The sequence below is a fragment of the Pecten maximus genome, chromosome 16 (genome assembly GCF_902652985.1).
Source record: "Pecten maximus chromosome 16, xPecMax1.1, whole genome shotgun sequence".
Classification (NCBI taxonomy): domain Eukaryota; kingdom Metazoa; phylum Mollusca; class Bivalvia; order Pectinida; family Pectinidae; genus Pecten; species Pecten maximus.
The window spans coordinates 25609579-25634046 of NC_047030.1; the positions used below are offsets into that span (position 1 = coordinate 25609579).

The 24468-nt window shown below is 36.3% G+C and overlaps 1 protein-coding gene across 1 annotated transcript in view; it reads left to right on the plus strand.

Moving 5' to 3' along the window:
- The window catches only part of LOC117314679 (probable cation-transporting ATPase 13A3), a 41604-nt gene extending 29628 nt beyond the window's left edge, over positions 1-11976 (plus strand). Inside the window, exons 23-32 of the mRNA XM_033868768.1 lie at positions 1052-1156; positions 2888-2967; positions 3517-3669; positions 3954-4050; positions 4399-4471; positions 5183-5333; positions 8816-8961; positions 9485-9573; positions 10415-10498; positions 11304-11976. Of these exons, the coding sequence (XP_033724659.1) occupies positions 1052-1156; positions 2888-2967; positions 3517-3669; positions 3954-4050; positions 4399-4471; positions 5183-5333; positions 8816-8961; positions 9485-9573; positions 10415-10498; positions 11304-11690 (1365 nt within the window). The 3' untranslated portion in view covers positions 11691-11976. The remainder of the gene's footprint in view (positions 1-1051; positions 1157-2887; positions 2968-3516; positions 3670-3953; positions 4051-4398; positions 4472-5182; positions 5334-8815; positions 8962-9484; positions 9574-10414; positions 10499-11303) is intronic.
- The last annotated feature ends 12492 nt before the right edge of the window (positions 11977-24468 follow it).

The window sequence follows — 24468 nt, forward strand, 5'->3', positions numbered from 1 at the left end:
GATAGGGGTATCTAGGAGAGAGGTGCAGATAGGGGTGGCTAGGAGAGAGGTGCAGATAGGGGTGGCTAGGAGAGAGGTACAGATAGGGGTGGCTAGGAGAGAAGTACATATAGGGGTGGCTAGGAGAGGGGTACAGATAGGGGTGGCTAGGAGAGGGGTACAGATAGGGGTGGCTAGGAGAGGGGTACAGATAGGGGTAGCTAGGAGAGAGGTACAGATAGGGGTGGCTAGGAGAGGGGTACAGATAGGGGTGGCTAGGAGAGAGGTACAGATAGGGGTGGCTAGGAGAGAGGTACAGATAGGGGTGGCTAGGAGAGAGGTACAGATAGGGGTGGCTAGGAGAGAGGTGCAGATAGGGGTGGTTAGGAGAGAGGTACAGATAGGGATGGCTAGGAGAGGGGTAGAGATAGGGATGGCTAGGAGAGGGGTAGAGATAGGGATGGCTAGGAGAGGGGTAGAGATAGGGGTGGCTAGGAGAGGGGTACAGATAGGGGTGGCTAGGAGAGAAGTACATATAGGGGTGGCTAGGAGAGGGGTACAGATAGGGGTGGCTAGGAGAGGGGTACAGATAGGGGTGGCTAGGAGAGGTACAGATAGGGGTAGCTAGGCAGGAATATGCATGCCTTTCACCTAGGGGTTTGACTCTCCAATTAATTGGGCATGAAATTGTATGGGAGTCACAGACTCAACCACCTTAGTTTTCTCTGGGTACTCCGGTTTCCTCCCTCAGACAAGTCATGCTCTTCCATCCAGACCAACAGTAATAATATAATAAATTGATTTATAAAATCATTTATACACCTGTATCCACGGCAGATTCATCTGGGTTCCTACGTTTCTCCACAACAACCCCCCCACCCACCCCCGTATTGATTTTCGGCACACTATGTTAATCAGAATGAAATGTTCAACTATTTTATTAGCTTAGAAATTTTTTATCCAGAATCAGATGACCACATAAAGTAAAAAGCCTTGGCTTAAAAATATTTCAAGCTATCTAACTGTAATGTGTTTGTAGTTAACATAAAGCATTTTGTTTCTTTGTTCCCAGGACATGACCATCCAGATAGATGACCCGTATGACAAGTTTCATTTTGCAGTCACGGGGAAATCCTGGAGTGTTCTTCGTCAGCATTTCCCGGAGGTATTACCCAAGGTAACACACAATACGTCTCTTTCTAGTGTCTTTATAAAGTTATGGTACAATGTTGAAAGAATATGAAATTATGAAAAATGTTGCCAATGCCTGTTGGTTTTTTCGTTGATCTTCAAAATCTTATTGCATTTGCTCAAATTACCAGAATTTCCAAAAATTAAACATCAATTTACCTGGACATGTGAAGGGCTCCCTTGATACAAATGTTCTGTTTCATACTCAGTATTATGGTTTATCTGATGTACTCTCGTCCAGTTATTGAGGTACAGTATAATTGATGGTACCTTGTATTACTGTATATCTGATGTACTCTCGTCCAGTTATTGATGTACAGTATAATTGATGGTACCTAGTATTACTGTATATCTGATGTACTCTCGTCCAGTTATTGATGTACAGTATAATTGATGGTACCTTGTATTACTGTATATCTGATGTACTCTCGTCCAGTTATTGATGTACAGTATAATTGATGGTACCTAGTATTACTGTATATCTGATGTACTCTCGTCCAGTTATTGATGTACAGTATAATTGATGGTACCTTGTATTACTGTATATCTGATGTACTCTCGTCCAGTTATTGAAGTACAGTATAATTGATGGTACCTAGTATTACTGTATATCTGATGTACTCTCGTCCAGTTATTGATGTACAGTATAATTGATGGTACCTTGTATTACTGTATATCTGATGTACTCTCGTCCAGTTATTGAAGTACAGTATAATTGATGGTACCTTGTATTACTGTATATCTGATGTACTCTCGTCCAGTTATTGAAGTACAGTATAATTAATGGTACCTTGTATTACTGTATATCTGATGTACTCTCGTCCAGTTATTGAAGTACAGTATAATTGATGGTACCTAGTATTACTGTATATCTGATGTACTCTCGTCCAGTTATTGATGTACAGTATAATTGATGGTACCTTGTATTACTGTATATCTGATGTACTCTCGTCCAGTTATTGATGTACAGTATAATTGATGGTACCTAGTATTACTGTATATCTGATGTACTCTCGTCCAGTTATTGAAGTACAGTATAATTGATGGTACCTTGTATTACTGTATATCTGATGTACTCTCGTCCAGTTATTGAAGTACAGTATAATTGATGGTACCTTGTATTACTGTATATCTGATGTACTCTCATCCAGTTATTGATGTACAGTATAATTGATGTTCTATGTATTACTGTATATCTGATGTACTCTCGTCCAGTTATTGATGTACAGTATAATTGATGGTACCTTGTATTACTGTATATCTGATGTACTCTCGTCCAGTTATTGAAGTACAGTATAATTGATGGTACCTTGTATTACTGTATATCTGATGTACTCTCGTCCAGTTATTGAAGTACAGTATAATTGATGGTACCTAGTATTACTGTATATCTGATGTACTCTCGTCCAGTTATTGAAGTACAGTATAATTGATGGTACCTTGTATTACTGTATATCTGATGTACTCTCGTCTAGTTATTGAAGTACAGTATAATTGATGGTACCTAGTATTACTGTATATCTGATGTACTCTCGTCCAGTTATTGAAGTACAGTATAATTGATGGTACCTTGTATTACTGTATATCTGATGTACTCTCGTCCAGTTATTGAAGTACAGTATAATTGATGGTACCTAGTATTACTGTATATCTGATGTACTCTCGTCCAGTTATTGATGTACAGCATAATTGATGGTTCTATGTGAATCTGTTGTAGATTGTAGTGAGGGGGTCAGTGTTTGCTCGGATGTCTCCCAGTCAGAAGGCACAGCTTGTTGAAGTACTACAGGAAGTGGGGTAGGCATACTGGATGATTACATAAAACCCAGTTTCAATTGAACTTTGACCTACATATTTAGACCATGACAATACTGACATAATCTTTCCCTGCTGACCTCTTACTATTCTCCTGTCTGTTACAGGAACTATGTTGTCAGGATGCCAACTGTAGACCAACCTTGACCCTGGCTAGATTGACATCTGACCTTGACCCTGGCTAGATTGATGTTTGATTTATCTCTCTGAACATTTCATCACTAAAATGTTTTGTCTGCTTGTGTACATTGCACTTTTATGATATTAATTGCAATCCTTGTTTTTAATTTTAACTGTATTGTCAATGTGTTGACCGACAACCTTGAGCTTAGCTTGATTGACTTTCGACCTTGACCTTGAATAGATTTACCTTTGATATAACTATCTGGACAATTGACAATACACTTCACTTTCCCTTTGTTGACCTTGAACTGTTGAACTGCATGCCTGCTGTGGGGACTGTCATCTGAGCATAGACTACCAACCTTGACCTTGACAAATGTGACCTAAATATTTGAATCTCTATTACAGGTACTATGTAGCGATGTGTGGTGACGGAGCTAATGACTGTGGGGCTCTGAAGACCGCCCACACCGGAATTTCCCTTTCTGAGGCTGAAGCATCCGTAGCATCTCCATTTACATCTAAGACTCCTAACATCCGATGTGTGCCCACAGTTATAGCGTATGTGTTTTGTGATTTACTAGCATTTCTAATGAAACAATATGAAATAGCCTTATATTTATTAAATTCGTCAATCTGTCTTTTGATGGATTAAATGAGTCACTGAAAAGAAATATAACAGGTTATTAGCACAACTCAAACTGCAGTACTACAACCTGTAAGTAATTAGATACATTATATTTTACTAGCATGAGCACTGCAGTCAGAGACAAAACACTTTACCCTAATTCGTCTGGATGGGATATGATTGACTTAAAAAAAATAATAATTACTATGTGTTACAGTCAGGGAAGAGCTGCCTTAGTGACGTCCTTTGGGATATTCAAGTACATGGCCTGTTACAGTCTCACACAGTTTATATCTGTCTGTTTACTGTATTGGGTAAGTAGTAAAATTACTTAACATTTTCACAAGTTAGAACATTTTACACAACATAGACCTTAATGTTGTCATTAAGGATATGTGGCATCCTTTATTACAGTACTGATATTGTCGTAAACATGAGTCCAGCGATATATAGAAGACATCGATTTTTTAACAGGCCAGTAATATTTAAAGGAAATATTAAGTTGTTCACAATATACATAAAACAGTAGGGATAATCTTAAAACCTTTGGCAAATAACAAGTTTCTTTTGACCTTGAAATAATTTCAAGCTCTCCACAGTAATTGAAATGAACATATCATGTGAACTAGATTGCAGATTACAATTGTTTTAATTGTTTCCAGATCGGGGCCAACATGACAGATTTTGAGTTTTTGTACGTGGATTTAATTTTGGTATCCACACTCAGTATTACATGTAAGTATTCTCCTTCCTCCCATTGGTTGATCATCATGATCACATGATGCAATCCTTTCTTTCCATTGGTTAATCATGCATGTCATCATAATTTCCCTTCCTCTTGATGTTTGATATGGTATCACATTACACAAAACTCCATCTGTTGGCTAATGATACATCCTATCTCCTTTACATTAATTAGAAGCTGATATAATCACTTAATATCATCTTCCCTTCTTCTGATTGGCTGATCATGTCCTTAATTACTATTCTATTTTCATTGGTTGGTATTATCACTTACATATTGTCATTTCCGTTTTTGTGTCGTCATAAAAAAAGGCGACATATATGTATCACTTCTTCAGCGGCGGCAACGTCGTCCAGAGGTTTCCGTGAAATAGAAAATTTGTTTCCGTACGTTAACCAAAGTTCCCTTGGGCCAATTAACCTCAAACTTCATGCAGATCTTACTTACCACAAGTGCTTGCTTGAGATTGCTTTTCAGGTCCAGAGGTCAAGGTCACTGTTACTAAAAACAGCAAATTTGTCTTACTTTGAATAGATAATCTATTTCTATGCAATAACTCTTCTAATCATCCAACTTTCTGCGCAGGCGACTCGTCCTCTTCTGTGGAGTCATTTTTCAGATTGGCTGATGTCTTTACATTATTCTATTCCGATTGGTTGATCTAACATCATGTGACATAACTAGGTAATATTCTGTTACAGTTGGAAGGACCGAGGCTCACCAAAGTCTGGCCAAGGAGCCACCGCCATTTAGACTGACCAGTCTGTTACCGATCATGTCTCTGGTCATACAGATAGGAATACAGATGTCTGTACAGGTCTTCTGCTTCTACCACATACAAACTCAGCCATGGTACGTAACACAAACTCAGCCATGGTACGTAACACATACAAACTCAGCCACGGTACGTAACACATACAAACTCAGCCACGGTACGTAACACATACAAACTCAGCCACAGTACGTAACACATACAAACTCAGCCATGGTAAGTAACACATACAAACTCAGCCATGGTACGTAACACATACAAACTCAGCCACGGTACGTAACACATACAAACTCAGCCACGGTACGTAACACATACAAACTCAGCCACAGTACGTAACACATACAAACTCAGCCATGGTAAGTAACACATACAAACTCAGCCATGGTACGTAACACATACAAACTCAGCCATGGTACGTAACACATACAAACTCAGCCATGGTACGTAACACATACAAACTCAGCCACGGTATGTAACACATACAAACTCAGCCATGGTAAGTAACACATACAAACTCAGCCATGGTACGTAACACATACAAACTCAGCCATGGTAAGTAATACAAACTCAGCCATGGTAAGTAACACATACAAACTCAGCCACGGTACGTAACACATACAAACTCAGCCACGGTACGTAACACATACAAACTCAGCCACAGTACGTAACACATACAAACTCAGCCATGGTACGTAACACATACAAACTCAGCCATGGTACGTAACACATACAAACTCAGCCACGGTACGTAACACATACAAACTCAGCCATGGTAAGTAACACATACAAACTCAGACATGGTAAGTAACACATACAAACTCAGCCACAGTACGTAACACATACAAACTCAGCCATGGTAAGTAACACATACAAACTCAGCCATGGTAAGTAACACATACAAACTCAGCCATGGTAAGTAACACATACAAACTCAGCCACAGTACGTAACACATACAAACTCAGCCACGGTACGTAACACATACAAACTCAGACATGGTACGTAACACATACAAACTCAGCCATGGTACGTAACACATACAAACTCAGCCACAGTACGTAACACATACAAACTCAGCCATGGTACGTAAGACATACAAACTCAGCCATGGTATGTAACACATACAAACTCAGCCATGGTACGTAACACATACAAACTCAGCCATGGTAAGTAACACATACAAACTCAGCCATGGTACGTAACACATACAAACTCAGCCATGGTAAGTAACACATACAAACTCAGCCATGGTACGTAACACATACAAACTCAGCCATGGTACGTAACACATACAAACTCAGCCATGGTACGTAACACATACAAACTCAGCCACGGTATGTAACACATACAAACTCAGCCATGGTACGTAACACATACAAACTCAGCCATGGTACGTAACACATACAAACTCAGCCACGGTACATAACACATACAAACTCAGCCATGGTACGTAACACATACAAACTCAGCCATGGTACGTAACACATACAAACTCAGCCACGGTACATAACACATACAAACTCAGCCATGGTACGTAACACATACAAACTCAGCCATGGTACGTAACACATACAAACTCAGCCACGGTACATAACACATACAAACTCAGCCATGGTACGTAACACATACAAACTCAGCCACGGTACATAACACATACAAACTCAGCCATGGTAAGTAACACATACAAACTCAGCCATGGTACATAACACATACAAACTCAGCCATGGTACGTAACACATACAAACTCAGCCAAGGTAAGTTACAGACAAACTATCAAGTATAACTCTCTTTCTATACAGGGTTATTAGGTCACCTGAGACGAAGTCTCAGTTGACCTATTGCAATCGCCTTTTGTCCGGCGTCGTGCGTCGTGCGTCGTGCGTCGTAAACAATTTACATTTTCAACTTCTTCTTAAAAACTGCTGAACTAAATTCAATGAAATTTTACAGGAAGCTTCCATGGCTGAGGGTGAACCAAAATTGTGAATTATATGGTCCCCACCCCCCAGGGGCCTGAGGGGCGGGGCCAAAAAGGGTCAAATTGACTAAAACTTCAAAAATCTTCTTCTCTACTCTCAGATAAGGTGGAATCAAACACTCTTCATAGATGAAAGGGTCTTAAAGTGCTTTACCAAAATTGTGACTTTCATGACCCTGGGGTCTCATGTTTGCCCCTGGGGAGGGGGTAAACTTTACTATAGTTTATATAGGGAAATCACATTTTTGACTATTTTTTGTTGGATTTGTATTGGAATTCATTCTAACTTGTATCAAATTATCAGCATGGGATGACAGTTTGATGGTATGTACATGTTGGCCCTAGTTGACCCCCAGGGGCTGGTGGGCGGGGCCAAAAAGGGTCAAATTGACAAAAATTTCAAAAATCTTCTTCTCTACTCTCAGATATGGTAGAATCAAATACTCTTCATAGATGGAAGGGTCTTAAGGTGCTTTACGAAAATTGTGAATTTCATGACCCTGGGGTCTCATGTTTGCCCCTGGGGAGGGAGTAAACTTTACTATAGTTTATATAGGGAAATCACATTTTTGACTATTATTTGTTGGATTTGTATTGGAATTCATTCTAACTTGTATCGAATTATCAGCATGGGATGACACTTTGATGGTATGTACAGGTTGGCCCTAGTTGACCCCCAGGGGCTGATGGGCGGGGCCAAAAAGGGTCAAATTGACTAAAATTTCAAAAATCTTCTTCTCTACTCTCAGATATGGTAGAATCAAATACTCTACATAGATGGAAGGATCTTAAGGTGCTTTACCAAAATTGTGAATTTCATGACCCTGGGGTCTCATGTTTGCCCCTGGGGAGGGGGTAAACTTCACTATAGTTTATATAGGGAAATCACATTTTTGACTATTATTTGTTGAATTTTTATTGGAATTCATTCTAACTTCGTTAACATTATCAGCTTGGGATGACAGTTTGATGGTATGTACATGTTGGCCCTGACTGACCCCCAGGGGCTGATGGGCGGGGCCAAAAAGGGTCAAATTAACAGAAATTTTAAAAATCTTCTTCTTACAGCCCAAATAAGGTAGAATTAAATACTCTTCACAGATCGAAGGGTCTTAAGGTGCTTTACCATAATTGTGAATTTCCTAGCCCTGGGGTCTTGCGTTTGCCCCATGGGAGGGGATAAACTTTACTATAGTTATAGGGAAATCACATTTTTGACTATCATTTGTTTTATTTGTTTTGAAATTCATTCTTTCATTCAAATTTACTGAAATATTTCAAAAATCAGGTGACCGTTAAGGCCCATGGGCCTCTTGTTCAAGTAAAATTCCTACCCAACTGGAGGACTACAGGTTTCCCAAACAGTGACCACCCATAGAAATTATTTGATTTAAACACTTTCATTATAATAGCTAGGTGCTCATAGAATTTCATTATTGCTGGAGTGCTCTAGTTGGATATAAATTTTATTGAAATAGTTGGGACTAATCTTTTCTGTGGAAATAAGTTATTGTTTTACTCAGGATAGAAATCAGTTTAGTGGTCTTTTCTCTCATTTGAGAAAGATATTGTTTGATTTTGACCAGGTTTAAACCATACGAGGAGAATCCAGATGATAACTACACCAGTTACGAGAACACAGCAGTATTCTACGGTTCTGCCTACCAGTATATTATTTTGGCCATAGTATTTGCCAAGGGACCACCATACAGGAAGCGACTTTTTACTAATTGTGAGTTGATCACTGATGTACATTTTTGTATTATTTTACTTTTCTCAGACAGAAAGTGTCTCTCACTTAAAATTTGATTTTCCTTAAGAGCAGGATCCATATTTATCAAACCATTATCGTACTGATGTAAAATGAAAACTCAGTACTTATAGCTGCGAATTATGCGGGTCAAGTATGATTCCTGTAAGGGCATTCATCAGGAGTTATCTTTTCTTGTTTGTTTGTTCTTCCGTCTATCCATGCAAAGATTGTGTACAAGATACTTCATGTATAAACCATTTCTGAAATACAAATCTTGTTTGCAAGTAACTGCATGAACAGAATCAACCAATTTAATACATATTCACACTAAAGTGTCTTAACATTAGTTTTACTAATAAGAGTTTGGTAGTGAAAGTCATTGGTCAAATTAAGATTAGAGGTCAAAGGTCAGATTTCATTATTTGGGGGGAAAACATCACATAGTTTACACTCTATTTTATCTTCTCTTATTATAATTGTACTTCTGGTTGTTTTTTTTCAGATTTCTTTTTAGGGAATATCATCACCTGTACATTGCTAACGATGTGGTTGACAATTTACCCACCAGAGGGAGCTCTAGAGTTCCTTGAGGCAAGTGAAATATTAAGAGAAAGCTGGTTTGTATTGACATCCTAATTAGTTAGGTTTTAAATGATTTATTTAAATCAATATAAAATCAAATGATAAAAACATGTCTATTGAACTAAAAAGAATGGCACAGTTTGTCTTGCAGTAGGTTTTGCTAGATTTTCATGTCTTGAGAGAATTTTTATAGCATAAATTTGAATAACATGTAGATATTTGTTTTAGTAGTCATGCAAATTTTGTTTTATAACATTTGTAATGTCCATAGATCATGACAAGCAGTTTAAAAAAAAATTTGATGTAGGACAGAAAAATATCATACTTCTAGTAAAGTGCAAACCTCAATTTGTAACAACTGGTTTGTCTGCTGATCTCACTAGACAGCTTGTTGAGTAGATGATACACTCTCACCAAGACAGTCAGAACAGGTGCTTTTCTAGACGTTAAAACTAATAAATGATGTTTGTCAATAACGTTATTTCTAATCAAATGAAGTAAAAGCAGAGCACCTCCTTTTTCCTATCAGTATAATTATTCTAATTTTTTCTTCTGCAACTGGGTGCCAACATGCTTTGGCCTTAGACAGGCTGTCATCAAGGCACAGCTTATATGGTATACATGTGCTGGTAATTAGTAGTGACGGTGTAGGTCGTGTCGGAGTGACGGTGTAGGTCGTGTCGCTTACCCCAACATATTTTAGCTTTAGACAGGCCGTCATCAAGGCACAGCTTATATAGCATACCCAGCGATACATGTGCTGGTAATTAGGAGTGACAGTGTAGGTCATGTCGTTTACTCCTAATTATTTTAAATTAGTTAATTAAGACCGTTTTGACTGCTGTTGTAGTTGATGCCACCAGAATCCATCCCGTATCGTCTGTTGTATGTGGGTGCCGCTGCTGCAAATCTTATCCTGTCCATTTTGCTGGAGGTAAGTTGTCAACACACCATGATAATGTAATCAAAAGAAAGAATCATGATTTTAGTTCTAAGCAAGTCCATTTTTCTGAAACATAACAAAAATCTTAAGACATCTTTGAGATGATAAATTGTATGCATACAGTACCTTGGTAATGTTGATTAATTAAAAAGGTACCTGGTATATATGTATGATTTGGGTCCAAATTAAATTTAGGTCTAATTTCCATCCGTGTTTTCTTTTTCCAAATGAAAATGTTCCCAGTTCAGTAAATCTGGTATTATTTATGAGACGATGCAAAAACGGCAATCTAATATTAAATTATGTGACCCATTTTCCCTCTACTTAACACTTATTTGCACAAAAATTCCCAAGTGGTATTTTCCCAAAGCCAGGCAATACATCTTCAATATAGATGCTATCTGCAAATATAAATGTAATGTTTAAGAAATATTGACAGACCTTGTTACTTTATGTTGTTTTAGGACTAACCTTGACAAAGACTTTCAAAGCCTGTATCAACATATGAACGTCTGTCAATATAAATTATTTATATGTTCCATTAAAACATTTACGAACTCATTTGTCTACATGAGCAAACAGGTATCTGGAATCTTCTTGTTGGGTAGATATTATACAGGAAAAGTCTTTTTAAATTGAAAAAAACAACCAAGATTAACTTTATTAACCTTTCTAATGCTGAACATCTACCACTTGATCAACCAAAAATTTATTGATTTGTGTTCACATTGCTTTGTAAATTGATACAGTGCTTGTGTGTTCCATGTTTTTGAAAAAGCTCCATTCTTTTTTTTAGATGTTTGTGCTTGACAGCATATTCGTACGAAAGAGATGTAACTATTACGCTAAAAAGTGGCTGACTCTTGGTGTTCATCGCTACACTGAAATTGAGGAGGAAATAGACGCATGTCCAGACTGGCCACCGGTGAGTCCCTCCTCGAACAGTCTGTCCACCGGTTATGTCCAGCTGGAGAGTCAGCTGTCCCGAATCGACCCCAAAGATAACGACCATATCCTACCACCAGACACGGACACGGACACAATCAGTCTGAAGTCTCAGAGCTCCTCCCCTCTCAAGTCTGTATCTAGTGTAGACGATTGTCTAATGGAGGAGGACAATGTGAGTGGTCAGTTTGACCTTGGGCAGCCATTGCTAAGACAAAGCTCAACTGAGGGATCCTAGCACAGGCCACACTACATGATTACAACTACTGCTGAATGCTCTCATGAATATTAGCTTTAATTGGCTCAAACAGTACAGATTATATAACATTGTACTTCATACTTTGATCCACTTTTGTAAAAAAAAAACTGTTAAAGATGCTAGATCGCCGACAGATGCTGAAAATGGCATCCAGGGTATAGAATTTTATCTAATTAACACAAAAAACAAAATTCCAAAATTGCTTTTATAATGATCAGTTATTGGACAAATGACCAAACTTTATATACCAGATATGGAAGCAGAGCACAGTAAAAAAATTCCTCGGGATGCAGTTAATTATTTATCCATTTTTAATTCAACAGACAAAATAAAACCTTTTGGAGGCTGGTGATAGCATAAAAGTATATATATCTTTTGGCATTTTATTTTAAAAAATACAGCTTCAAATTTGTTTCAATCGATAATGTCAACTCTTTGTCGGCGATTTAGCACCTTTAGGTAATGTACACAACGCTAATGGTGTATGATTATGTGATATAAGCAACATAATGCAATTTTAAAAGTGATATCCGTAATCCTTTCATATTTAGAGAGGATTCTCCTGTCATGAATTACTGTATGTCTGAAACTTTTAACTAGTCGTTACGAATCGAGAAAATGACTCAAAAGTTACGAAACATTATGCTCCTGCTGAATCTTACCATTTATTGTACGTCTGTTTACAAATTAATTTATTTTACGGAGAGCATATCAAGGTTATGTACATAATTTTCCAGACCATTTTAGCTTTATATAAAAATCACATAACTGTCCAATATACAGAGAGCTTGTGTCTGGTGTGTGTGGTTACAGTGTGGTTAGTCTGCCTGAGTTGTAGGTATAATCTGATATAGTCTAAATAGTCATGATTTTTTCAGATCTATATTTTTCCATATTTCCGAAACTTTATTCCATTTTAGTCTTAATATGTGAGATGATTTGCTTATTTTCAAATAATATTTTTCCATTTTTATTCTACAATGTTATGATTGGCTTATTTTCATTTTTTTTTACCAGCTTTTAATCTGAAATGTCTTAATATGGATATTTTCATACCTTCTGAATCAGAAAACATTTTAACCATTATTTTTTTTCCTTTTTTTTTTTTTTTTTTTTATTTAATATTGATTTATTGACCAAATTCATATTTTCTTTGTCATTGTAGTCCTTATTTATTTTTACATATATCAGTTGTTTATCATGAGTAGCCTCCCCACTCAAATCAGTTTTATACCAATTCTTAAGTCTTAGTCAAGAACTGAATCTCCTACTTGTAAAGTAGAAACCATACAGACAATCCTAATTCATATAGTAAGACTATTTGGATATTCTGTTCAGATTGTTCTGTTTATAATCAAAATGTTACAATGATCTGCAGAAGTGGTGCTGAATTATAACGAGTTTGTTCATATCATTATCAATGACACAAGCATTTGAAGTATTACATTAGTTATGTTTAGTGTCCATGCCATAAATATATCCCTTGTCTATTAAGTTATCTCCACTAGTTCTACGAATCGTTCAACTGTGCTGATCCTGATCCAATCTCTCTTTCTTCTCTTTCTCTCTCTCCCGATCCTTTCTTTTGATATAATATCTACGAGCGGATGTTCCCCAATTGATATCCACATTATATTGTAACTACAAAATCAGTCTAGGATGGTAATGATTAAAATTTTTTTTAGATGTCTGCTGTCCACAGGCCAGTTTGTCAAGCTACATGTATAACTATTACAGTGACACTGAAACACCTCCCCTCCGGCTTGTTTATATTACAATATCAGTCACTGATTAAACATAATTTCACTGTCCATCAGCGACCTTGGCGCTTTGATTTCAATCCTAGTCCGAAATCTATTATACTGATCTCTACATTCTGAGATGATCTGACTTTGAATTTCTTTTAAACTGCTGCAGATGGAAATTTGTAGTATTTTTACCATGATATGTAGATATACAATGTAGTTACTTTTATAAGTAGATTGTTACATTTTGATGTTTTATACATTTTGATACAAGAATCTCTGTTTTGCATTGAATAGGGAAAATATTGTTCTACCAAAGGCCTGCAGCACTGCTGTTAGTTATTTCCTTTCCTTTTTCTCATCCCCTCGTTTCTCTTCATTTTTCTTTTCCCTTTGTATTTTCCCCTTCTTCCCTTCTGTTAACCAATACAGTTAACATTGTATTTAGTTGGTTGTTACTCCAACATGAACTCTGGAACCATGTTTCAATGCTGATAATTCAGCTGTAAATTTTCATTACATTAATGAAATCACATTATGACAATTCCATCAATTTCTCAGTAAGTCCTGAAAATCAGTTCATCTGGCAGAAATCAAATCTTTAGGATGGCCAGTTTCTGAAATATAGATTCGGCTCTGTCCAACTGCAGGGTATATATGGATTAATTACATAAATAAATGAATATCAGGTCGACAAAGAGGTCTGAAACTATGTACATGTATAAGGAGCCCGATAGTAGGAGGGTCATTTATGTTTAAACGTTTGGGTTATAGACACACGTGTACAGTATTAAATGATATTCCGACAGAAGGTAACATTTTATAAATGTTATAATAGGATATTCACAACGGTAGCTATGATAAGTACAATATTCCCTATGATATATACAAATATAAGTGGAATTTAACATATAATGAAAAGCTTAATGTGAAGATTTTTAACTGGGCATACTATGTAAAGTTTATTACATAATCATATGGCATCACAGACATACATATTTACATGTGTATAACTTTTACACTTTTATGGGGTATATTTTACAGTTGTGATATATATTTCGTTTACTTATTGCTTTAAAACAAAATTGCATTTACAATGACCAAAGTTAAACTGTCCAGTTTAAGGATTAGAAGTAAATGCGAGGATAAATTCAAATAATTTAATATATGCTCCAACCATGGTCGGGGCATATAGCATTGTGTTAAGCTGATTTGTGGGTCTATCAGTAACGATTTGGTTACCGAGGACGATAGATTTTGTATTTAGGTTTGAGTGGAGAGAGTAATTGTTTTAGACACCATATTTGTACCTTGATGTTCTTGCACATAGCATTATTGATATTGCAGAGTAATGTGCACAGAATGTATTTGAAATCCCAGAGCTTTTAAAACGTTTTGGTAAGACTTATTTTGTCTAGCTCTCTAGTCCAATTTCATGTGACCATGAAACAACAGAAATTTGACTTAAAATTGTTTATCAATGAAAACAATACATTCAAATGTAACTCTTTTTCCTGAAAAGGAAAAAACTATAAGAAAATCAGTATTATGATATTTTAACTCTATGCATAAGTTGGAAACAGAATTTATTTAAAGTAGACTGTTTGAAATTGAAAAAAGAATGTTCGAAATGTTAGGTTTTTTTTTCTTCAATGGAAATGAATGAAGGAAAAATCAAAATAAAAGTATTACGATGCTATCAGTTTGTAAGACATATGAAACAGTACAAAACAAGGTTCTAGAGTAATCTACATTTTTACCTGGATGATTATATACAATTGTCTTTATCCTGTCCATCAAGGTACAGAATGCTTTTCCATTGTGTTCATTCTTGACATTAGATTTATTTGTTAGTAATACTGTAAATCACCTATTTTTCATATGGGATTTATTTTCACATTTTTACGAAAGGAGTATCAATTATTGTAAATTCAAATGCTTTGCAATTATTTGACCGAAGATAACACCTTGATGGTAGCCAAGTTATTGGTTATGGATTTATGAGTCTTGGGTAGTCCATGACTCTAAGGTTTATCATTATCAAATTTGAAGTCGTTTCTATATCAGTGTTTGAAAAAAAAATGTATTTGTGAATGTGTTTGAAGGGGTATTATTTTGCCAAATAAGGTATTTATTAAATATATACAATATAAATTATTAATAAATAAAGTGATTTTACAGCACCTGTATATTGTTTGGAGTGGTTAAAGACATATTTTAATTTTCCTAAGGAAATATTCTTTGTTTGCGTACTGTAAAACTGTCTTTTGTTTGATTAGAATTGACGTATTTATGTGTATAGTTTTTTAGCTCACCTGGACCGAAGGTCCGGTGAGCTTATGCCATGGCGCGGCGTCCGTCGTCCGTCCGTCCGTCCGTCCGTCAACATTTGCTTCAAATCGCTACTAGTCAAAAAGTTTTTATTGGATTTTGACCAAATTTGACCAGAAACATCCTTGGCAGAATGGGAACAGATTTTGCATAAATGGTGACTCTGACCCCCGAGGGTCCAAAGGGGCGGGGCCCAATAGGGGAAATAGAGGTAATTCCTTTAAATCGCTACTAGTCATAAATAGGTAATTCCTTTAAATCACTACTAGTCATAAAGTTATGAATGGATTTGAACCCAATTTGGTCAGAAACATCCTTGGGGGAAAGGGGAACAGATTTTGCATAAATGGTGATTCTGACCCCCGAGGGGCCAAAGGGGCAGGGCCAAATAGGGGAAATAAAGGTAATTCCTTTAAATTGTTACTTGTCATAAAGTTATGAATGGATTTAAACCCAATTTGGTCAGAGATATCTTTGGGGGGAGGGGAACAGATTTTGCATAAATGGTGGCTCTGACCCCAAAGGGGCTAAAGGGGCGGGGCCCAATAGGGGAAATATAGGTAATTCCTTTAAATCGCTACTTGTCATAAAGTTATGAATGGATTTGAACCCAATTTGGTCAGAAACTTCCTTGGAGGAAGAGGAACCTATTTTGCATAAATGGTGGCTCTGACCCCTGAGGGGCCAAAGGGGCGGGGCCCAGTGGGGGAAATAGAGGTAATTCCTTTAAATCACTACTAGTTATAAAGTTATGAATGGATTTGAACCCAATTTGGTCAGAAACATTCTTGGGGGAAGGGGAACAGATTTTGCATAAATGGTGGCTCTGACCCCCAAGGGGCCAAAGGGGCGGGGCCAAATAGGGGAAATAAAGGTAATTCCTTTGAATCGCTACTAGTCATAAAGTTATGAATGGATTTGAACCCAATTTGGTCAGAAACATCCTTGGGGGAAGGGGAACAGATTTTGCATAAATGGTGACTCTGACCCCTGAGGGGCTAAAGGGGCGGGGCCCAATAGAGGAAATAGAGGTAATTCCTTTAAATCGCTACTTGTCATAAAGTTATGAATGGATTTGAACCCAGTTTGGTCAGAAACATCCTTGGGGGAAGGGGAACAGATTTTGCATAAATGGTGACTCTGACCCCTGAGGGGCCAAAGGGGCAGGGCCCAATAGGTGAAATAGAGGTAATTCCTTTAAATTGCTACTAGTTATTAAGTTATGAATGGATTTGAACCCAATATGTTCCGAAACATCCTTGGGGGAAGGGGAACAGATTGTGCCTAAATGGTGACTCTGACCCAAAAGGGCGGGGCCCAGTGGGGGAAATAGAGGTAATTCCTTTGAATCGCTACTAGTCATAAAGTTATGAATGGATTTGAACCCAATTTGGTCAGAAACATCCTTGGAGGAAGGGGAACAGATTTTGCATAAATGGTGGCTCTGACCCCGGAGGGGCCAAAGGGGTGGGTTCCAATAGGGGAAATAGAGGTAATTCCTTTAAATCGCTACTAGTCATAAAGTGATGAATGCATGTTCTATAAACAATTGTTGAGGTCTTTCAGACCTTAGAGAGTCTGGACTTCATTAATCTTCAAAGCAGTTCGGATTCCCACACTACAACCATATATAGCATTGTTAGAGTTTTACAAATAAAACAAATTGAATATGAACATTATTTCGACATTTGGTCTAATCCAACCAGGTGAGCGATACAGGCCCCATGGGCCTCTTGTTTTGTATTTATACTTGTTTTTGTTATTATTTTTAAATTATTATGCAATATATATTATTTCCTATCTGCAATTTTCATTATTCATTTCCATTTATATTTAGCGTAATAACATCACAACTGAATTAGTAAAATACATTATCATGCCTGCCTTACTTGTGTGGTGAAGGAGATGGTAGGGGGACAATTTTCACAGTGCCATGTTTACTTGTGTTAAGTTGTTCAACCTTTATGTAAATAAAATTCAATATATTCTATTGTTACAAAATGAAAATCCATTTAATAATTACAAAATCATTTCTTTGTATTAAGAATACATGTAAGTATTAACACACTAATAATCATCCTGTAATGTACTAACATTGTTTTGAGCACCCAAATAAAAGTGTTCCTGGTGTTTTTTAGCTCACCTGGCCTGAAGGGCATCGTCTGTTGTCCGTTGTCCATCTGTCTTACTTCTCAATAACCAAGAGGCCGACCAGAGACCTGATATTTGGCCTGTAGCATACTGGGGTGAAGGGCTTCTAAGTTTGTTGAAATGAATGACCTCGACCTTCATTCAAAGTCACATGGATCGAATATATATATTATGCTAACATATTTAAATTGACCTTTTCTAGGTCACAGAGGTAAAATAAATTTATATCTCATAAAAAAAACACCTTTTTCTTGTTAAAGGGATGGTCAGTGTGGCTTGTACAGTGTTAAATACGGTCTCTGTCACTCCAGTAAAGGATCATGCTTCTTTGGCTAAGGAGGTAGAGCCCTGGCTTATCATGCCGGAGACCCAGGGTTCGATTCCTGTCGGGGCACTCGACAGGAATGTGTTCTTTCTTATTCAGAATTCTCAATAAGCAGGAGGCCCTTTGACTTTATATTTGGCCTGTGGCATATGCTGCGATGAAGGGCTACCAGATATGTTTAAATGAATGACCTTATTCTTTATCCAGGGTCACAGGGGTCAAATTTATTTAAAACCATTAAACAAGTTCTTCTGAAAACATCGAAAAGATTGAAGTGATGACATTTGGCCTGTGAAATACTGGGAGGAACAGCTATCGACCTAGGGTATTGATATTCAAACTTCATGTTTTTCAAGGTCTCAGAAGTCAAATATTTGTATGATATTTAAATAACCAAAAGACCAAGGTATATTCCATACAATATGGAATATTGTTGCCAACTGCATTCATGCAGTATACATGTATTACCATGTATGTAATTAAATCAGTGTATAAATAAACCCCACAACAATCAACTCTCAATGAATTCTGCTTTACAAAACAAACTCACAATACCACAACAAGTAAATGTTTCACCTTAAACCCACTTTCTGATGCAGGCCCATTGGGCCTCTTGTTATGTCTATGGTTTGATGTGTGTAAATTTGATGATGTGACATTTGTAGTGTGTTCGAGGGTGTGCTATGTGTGTTAGATGTAAGCTTCAATCAAAGTCTGTGTATCTTAATGCAGACACACAATAACCAATGCATTTCATGACAACCTCATTAAGTGAATTTTATCTAGAACTTGTTTGAAATCATATCTTGATCTATACACCCATTCTGTAAACTACTGTTACAGAACTGAAGCGCATATCAAGATTGATTTTAATCGGATTGTAGTGAATTAAGTATGTTAAAAGTTGATGTCTTATTTACCTGGTACTTACATAGACATGCATTTGTTGTTTAGAATCTACTATACACAATGAAATATATTGTTTACAGTCTAGTGTCTAAACTGGACACTCTTCAATCTGGATTTATGGTTCTTACATTACACAAAGAATCTCTTGATTTACGGCATATGTCTCTGACCGTACTTAGGGCAGATTATCACCCAGATGTGCTTTCTACTTGGGATTGTCAGCACCTGTAATGTTTGGGCTGCTATTTATAGTGTGTGAAGGTGTCATGTATCATATTAATATATTATCAAATGACTTGTTATAACTGTAATAGAAAGGAATTGTGGGTAATTAGAATACTGTACTCACACCGAGACTCTTAGCTATCAACCCTCACTCTCTAAAGCAGACAGACATATCCTAACATTATACTAAGGGGAAATTCCTACCAGTCTGAGATAACCATAATGACCTAAAACTCTCCACTTTTACATTAAAGATATTCTTAATCTTAAAGACACAAAACGTAGATATATTTTACCTATTATCGTTGATGGAATAAAATCACAAAAATATTAATTGAATATCTAGAGATTTTTTTTGTGTGTTTGTAAATTCCAATACATTAAACCCCTGATCTGTTAGAATAATAAGAAATAATGTGAAGTTGTGGTGTTCAGTATACGGTACAAAGAAACTGCTGGTATTAAAGCAATTTGTGCCATTAATTTTATATTTACTTGGCCAATCATGTGTTCAGTTTCGAGAAGCATAATTACATACACAGCAGCTTTTAATTGTTTTCCATTATCAAATTTTAGGAATGTGATTATAATATTTAGGTTTTAGGTAGGTAGTATGGTCTCATATTACCTGACTGAATTTCATATTTCACAAGCCTTCCTTTGGCTTCCATTTGGGGCCGCGGTGGCCGAGTGGTTAAGGTGTCCCGACACTTTAACATTAGACCTCCACCTCTGGGTTGCGAGTTCGAAACCTACGTGGGGCAGTTGCCATATGCTGACCGTAGGCCGCTTCTCCTTCACCTCCAAAACCTGGCACGTCCTTAAATGTCCCTGGCTGTTAATAGGACGTTAAACAAAAACAAACCAAAAGCTTCCATTTAACAAATTTGTCATACTGCAAAACCTGTTTTGAACGAAAGCTAACAGTAAGCTGAAAATCATATATAAAAACATAATGTTTTATTCAACCAAATAATTATTGATGTAACGACTGTATTTTTCATGGAATACTGTCTGCCATGTGGCAATTTGCATGTGATGTTATATTACCTGCGCCTGACTTTATATTATCAGTGAAGTCTCAGAATATCAAAAATCACAGCTGGAGGATTGGACAAATGCTTTAGATTTCTTTTGCAATATGACAATATGGTTATATACTATCTTATAGATGACATACACATGTAAATTATTGGTTATCATGTGTTCATTGAATTTCTGACAAAATAAAAGTGTCATGTTATGACGTTATGTGGCCAGCGCTCTTACTGACTGAGCTATCGTGGTCCCATTAAAAATATTTCAGTTGCAGATAACTTGATAAGTCATTATAAGAAACAATGTTGACTTTGTGGAAATCTAGCAATATCATTCATGTAATAAAAACCAAAGTGTTTGGTAGTATAAATATTTCTACAATTCTACCTAATATGTACCAATAGAAAAGCAGTCATGTAAGAGGGTAAAGAAAGGGAAAGACACTTTTTAAGACCGTAGACCGTCTTCTAAAACTTTACTCACAAACTTGTTACAGGACAGACGGTTGAAAAACAGAGGTCTATATACTCCCTCATGCTGACAGATCACCGACTATAGTCAGAGAGACAAAGCTAAGTAATAGGCAGAGTCATGTAGGTGGTAAACCAGTAACTAACTAACGCCAACAGAACACTGACTACAGTTAGAAAGACGAAACTAAGTAATAGGCAGAGTCATGTAGGTGGTAAACCAGTAACTAACTAACGCCAACAGAACACTGACTACAGTTAGAAAGACGAAACTAAGTAATAGGCAGAGTCATGTAGGTGGTAAACCAATAACTAACTAACGCCAACAGAACACTGACTACAGTCAGAAAGACGAAACTAAGTAATAGGCAGAGTCATGTAGGTGGTAAACCAGTAACTAACTAACGCCAACAGAACACTGACTACAGTTAGAAAGACGAAACTAAGTAATAGGCAGAGTCTTGTTTTTTATATGTTTTTTTTCTATATTAAGGTAGCATGTTGTAACGCTTCATGTAGGTACATGTAGTTAAAATTGCCAGTTGGCTTATTCTCCACAGTGGAAATGGTATACTCGTAGTTGCCCGAAATATTTTATTTGAATTAGTAACATTATATTTGTTAAGTTTTTGTTCTTTGGTATTGATCTACATCTATTATTGACAGTTAACATTGATGGAGTGAACCGAATTGATAAGTGTTCATTGTGAAGTATTATGTTATATCAGTTGTAGGACACGAAAATGTTTTAAAACCAAATTGCTAAGTGTAGCCAGTGCTTAGATGTTATGTTATACAGTTTTAGGATGTGATAATGCTTTAAAAATGAAAAACCCATACTTTCCTGTTCTACAAATTTTGTAATGGTCCATCATTGTGAAGTTTAGAACACTGAATCAGATATTGATGCCAATCTCAGTCAGTAGGATTAATATGATAAATAATCTATATATACACTGTCCACAAATTCAATGCAATGAATGTTCAACTTTTTTGAATTGATTCAAACTGCCAAAAATAGTATTATGGCTATAGGTATACAATGTATACAGAAGATATCAAGCAAAAGAGGGACTGTGGCCGGATTTTTAGTTCATTTTATCATAGGGGAATTGGTGTTTATTTTTGTGTTGCACTTTTCATAAAATGTATATTGCAAGTTATATTATCTGTAGTTCAATTTCAAATCAATGCTTTATTATTTAATTATATTGAAAGAAAAAATGTTAATCAGTGTAAAAAGTTTTTTTTTTCATCATTCACTGAATAGAAGGGTGAATCAGTTATAGCTATTGATTGTTAGCCCAATGATGGTGGCTATATATACAAATCCTCCTCTGTCCGGTTTGTCATCTGGGTTGCTATTTCTTTAAAAGTATAGGAGGAATATTTCTCTAACTTCTCATGCAGGTTTCCATTGGTCCCTTGTCCTGATTTCATTTTGAGTCTGTGCAAAAAAACAAAATGACAGCTGGACAGGTAGCCATCTTGGATTTTGACAGTTAATGTTTGAAGGTAGCCATCTTGGATTTTGACAGTTGAAGTTTGAAGGTAGCCATCTTGGATTTTGACAGTTAAATTTTGAAGGTAGCCATCTTGGATTTTGACAGTTGAAGTTTGAAGGTAGCCATCTTGGATTTTGACAGTTAAAGTTTGAAGGTAGCCATCTAGGATTTTGACAGTTGAAGTTTGATATTGCTATATCTTGAAAAGTACTAGATGGATATTTTTTGCAAACTTTGCCTGTAGGCTCCCTTTGGTCTCTAGTTGTGCCCTTTCGATATTGATTTGATAATGAAAAACAAAGTGGCCGACTGGCGACTATCTTGGATTTTGACAATAAAGTTTGTTATCACTATTTCCTGAAAAGTACTGAAGGGATGTTTCTCAAACATCATGACGTTTCTCAAACATCACCTGTAGGTTTTCCTTGGTCCTCTGGTTGTGCCCATCTAATTTAACTACTAACTGGGACAACAAAATGGCTGATATATGGCCATCTTTAATTTTGACAAGTGATGTTCGAGATCACTATTTCTTGGATCTTTCTTAGTTTTGATACATATAGTTTTTCCTTATCAGATTTTAAGAGAAAAAATGGAGAAGAAGAGAAAGAACAGTCCTACATAGAACCAATAAAGATCAATGGTGGGCGCCAAGATCCCATTGGGAATATTTTTCATCTCTTTAAAATGATTCAGCTATTGAACCTGTGTACATGTATAATGTCACCAGAAATACTATATAGGCTCTCTCTATATTTTAGTATTTGTAAAGAGCTAGTTCAATATGCTTTCATCATATTATTATAATGAGTTGTGTATTCAATACATTAAGGGAAGTTCCTTATTTCATGATGATTTGACATTTTCCTTGTTTAGATATGTCTACGAGAGAAATCTGTAAAATAAAAGTGATTGCTGGAGTGCCTGCGTTCATTTCTAGAAATAAGAAAATGCTGTTAAATTGTTTGTACCTTTAACCAGTGTGTGAAGGGTGGATTGATTAAAAAATATTAATCTGATCAAGTTTGTGTGGATTTGTAATTTCAGTTAAACCCGTAAGTTGCATTTCTGCTGTGTTTATAAGCTTAATCAATTTGGAAGAGTCAGCAGTGTCCTTGATTTCAAATTCAAAAGAGAAAATATACTTATTTAAACCACCAGGTTGATATCACATCAGTAGCTTTTTAGCCCACCATCATCAGATGATGTTTGGCTATTCAAATCGCCCTGCGTCCGTAAATAATTCTTATCGCTATTTCTCAGAAAGTACTGAAGGGATGATTCTCCTCACAGGTACTTGGGGTCAGGAACTAAAGTTATAATGGAATTGTCTAATTTTAATTTGTAACATCATTTCTTGTCTATTTATGCACCGATACAACATTGGAATCGATTATAAAGCGCTTTTAAAAAAACACCCGTTTCTGGTTGTTAACAAGAAATGATGTTACAAATTAAAATTGGACAATTCCATTATAACTTTAGTTCCTGACCCCAAGTACCTGTGGATTCTCCTTGGTCCCTAGTTATGCATATTGCATTTTGGGACCAATCAAAAAAAAACTACATGGCCGACAGTCGGCCATCTTGTATTTTGACAATTGAAGTTTGTTATCGGTATTTCTCATAAAGTACTTTTTGCAAGTTACTGCCCTTTGTATATTTGATTTTTGTGCAGATATCTTCATTTTTCTTTCCATTGTCTATATTGTTCCTTTAACATGCATTGTTGTTGCTGACAAACTACTGTAAAAGTATTTGACGTTCTCGAATATTAGTGCATTTCAAAATGCTAATAGCTCAGATCAATGAAGAAGAGTTGGCAAATAACTTTCTAAAGAAATAAGCTCTCATAGTTTAGCACCAAACTTCTAGTGCGAAAAGCGCGATACTAAACGTACCGCTGAAAATACGTTTTCAATAAGTTAGCAGGTTGGCACCGTTTGATAAAACAGTAGTTGTTTAAATAAATCAAATACATTTTGACAAAAAATCATATTATTAGGCTAGTTTTAGTCTGAACTAAAAAAGACATTGCTTTCGTTTTGAAAGCTGTAT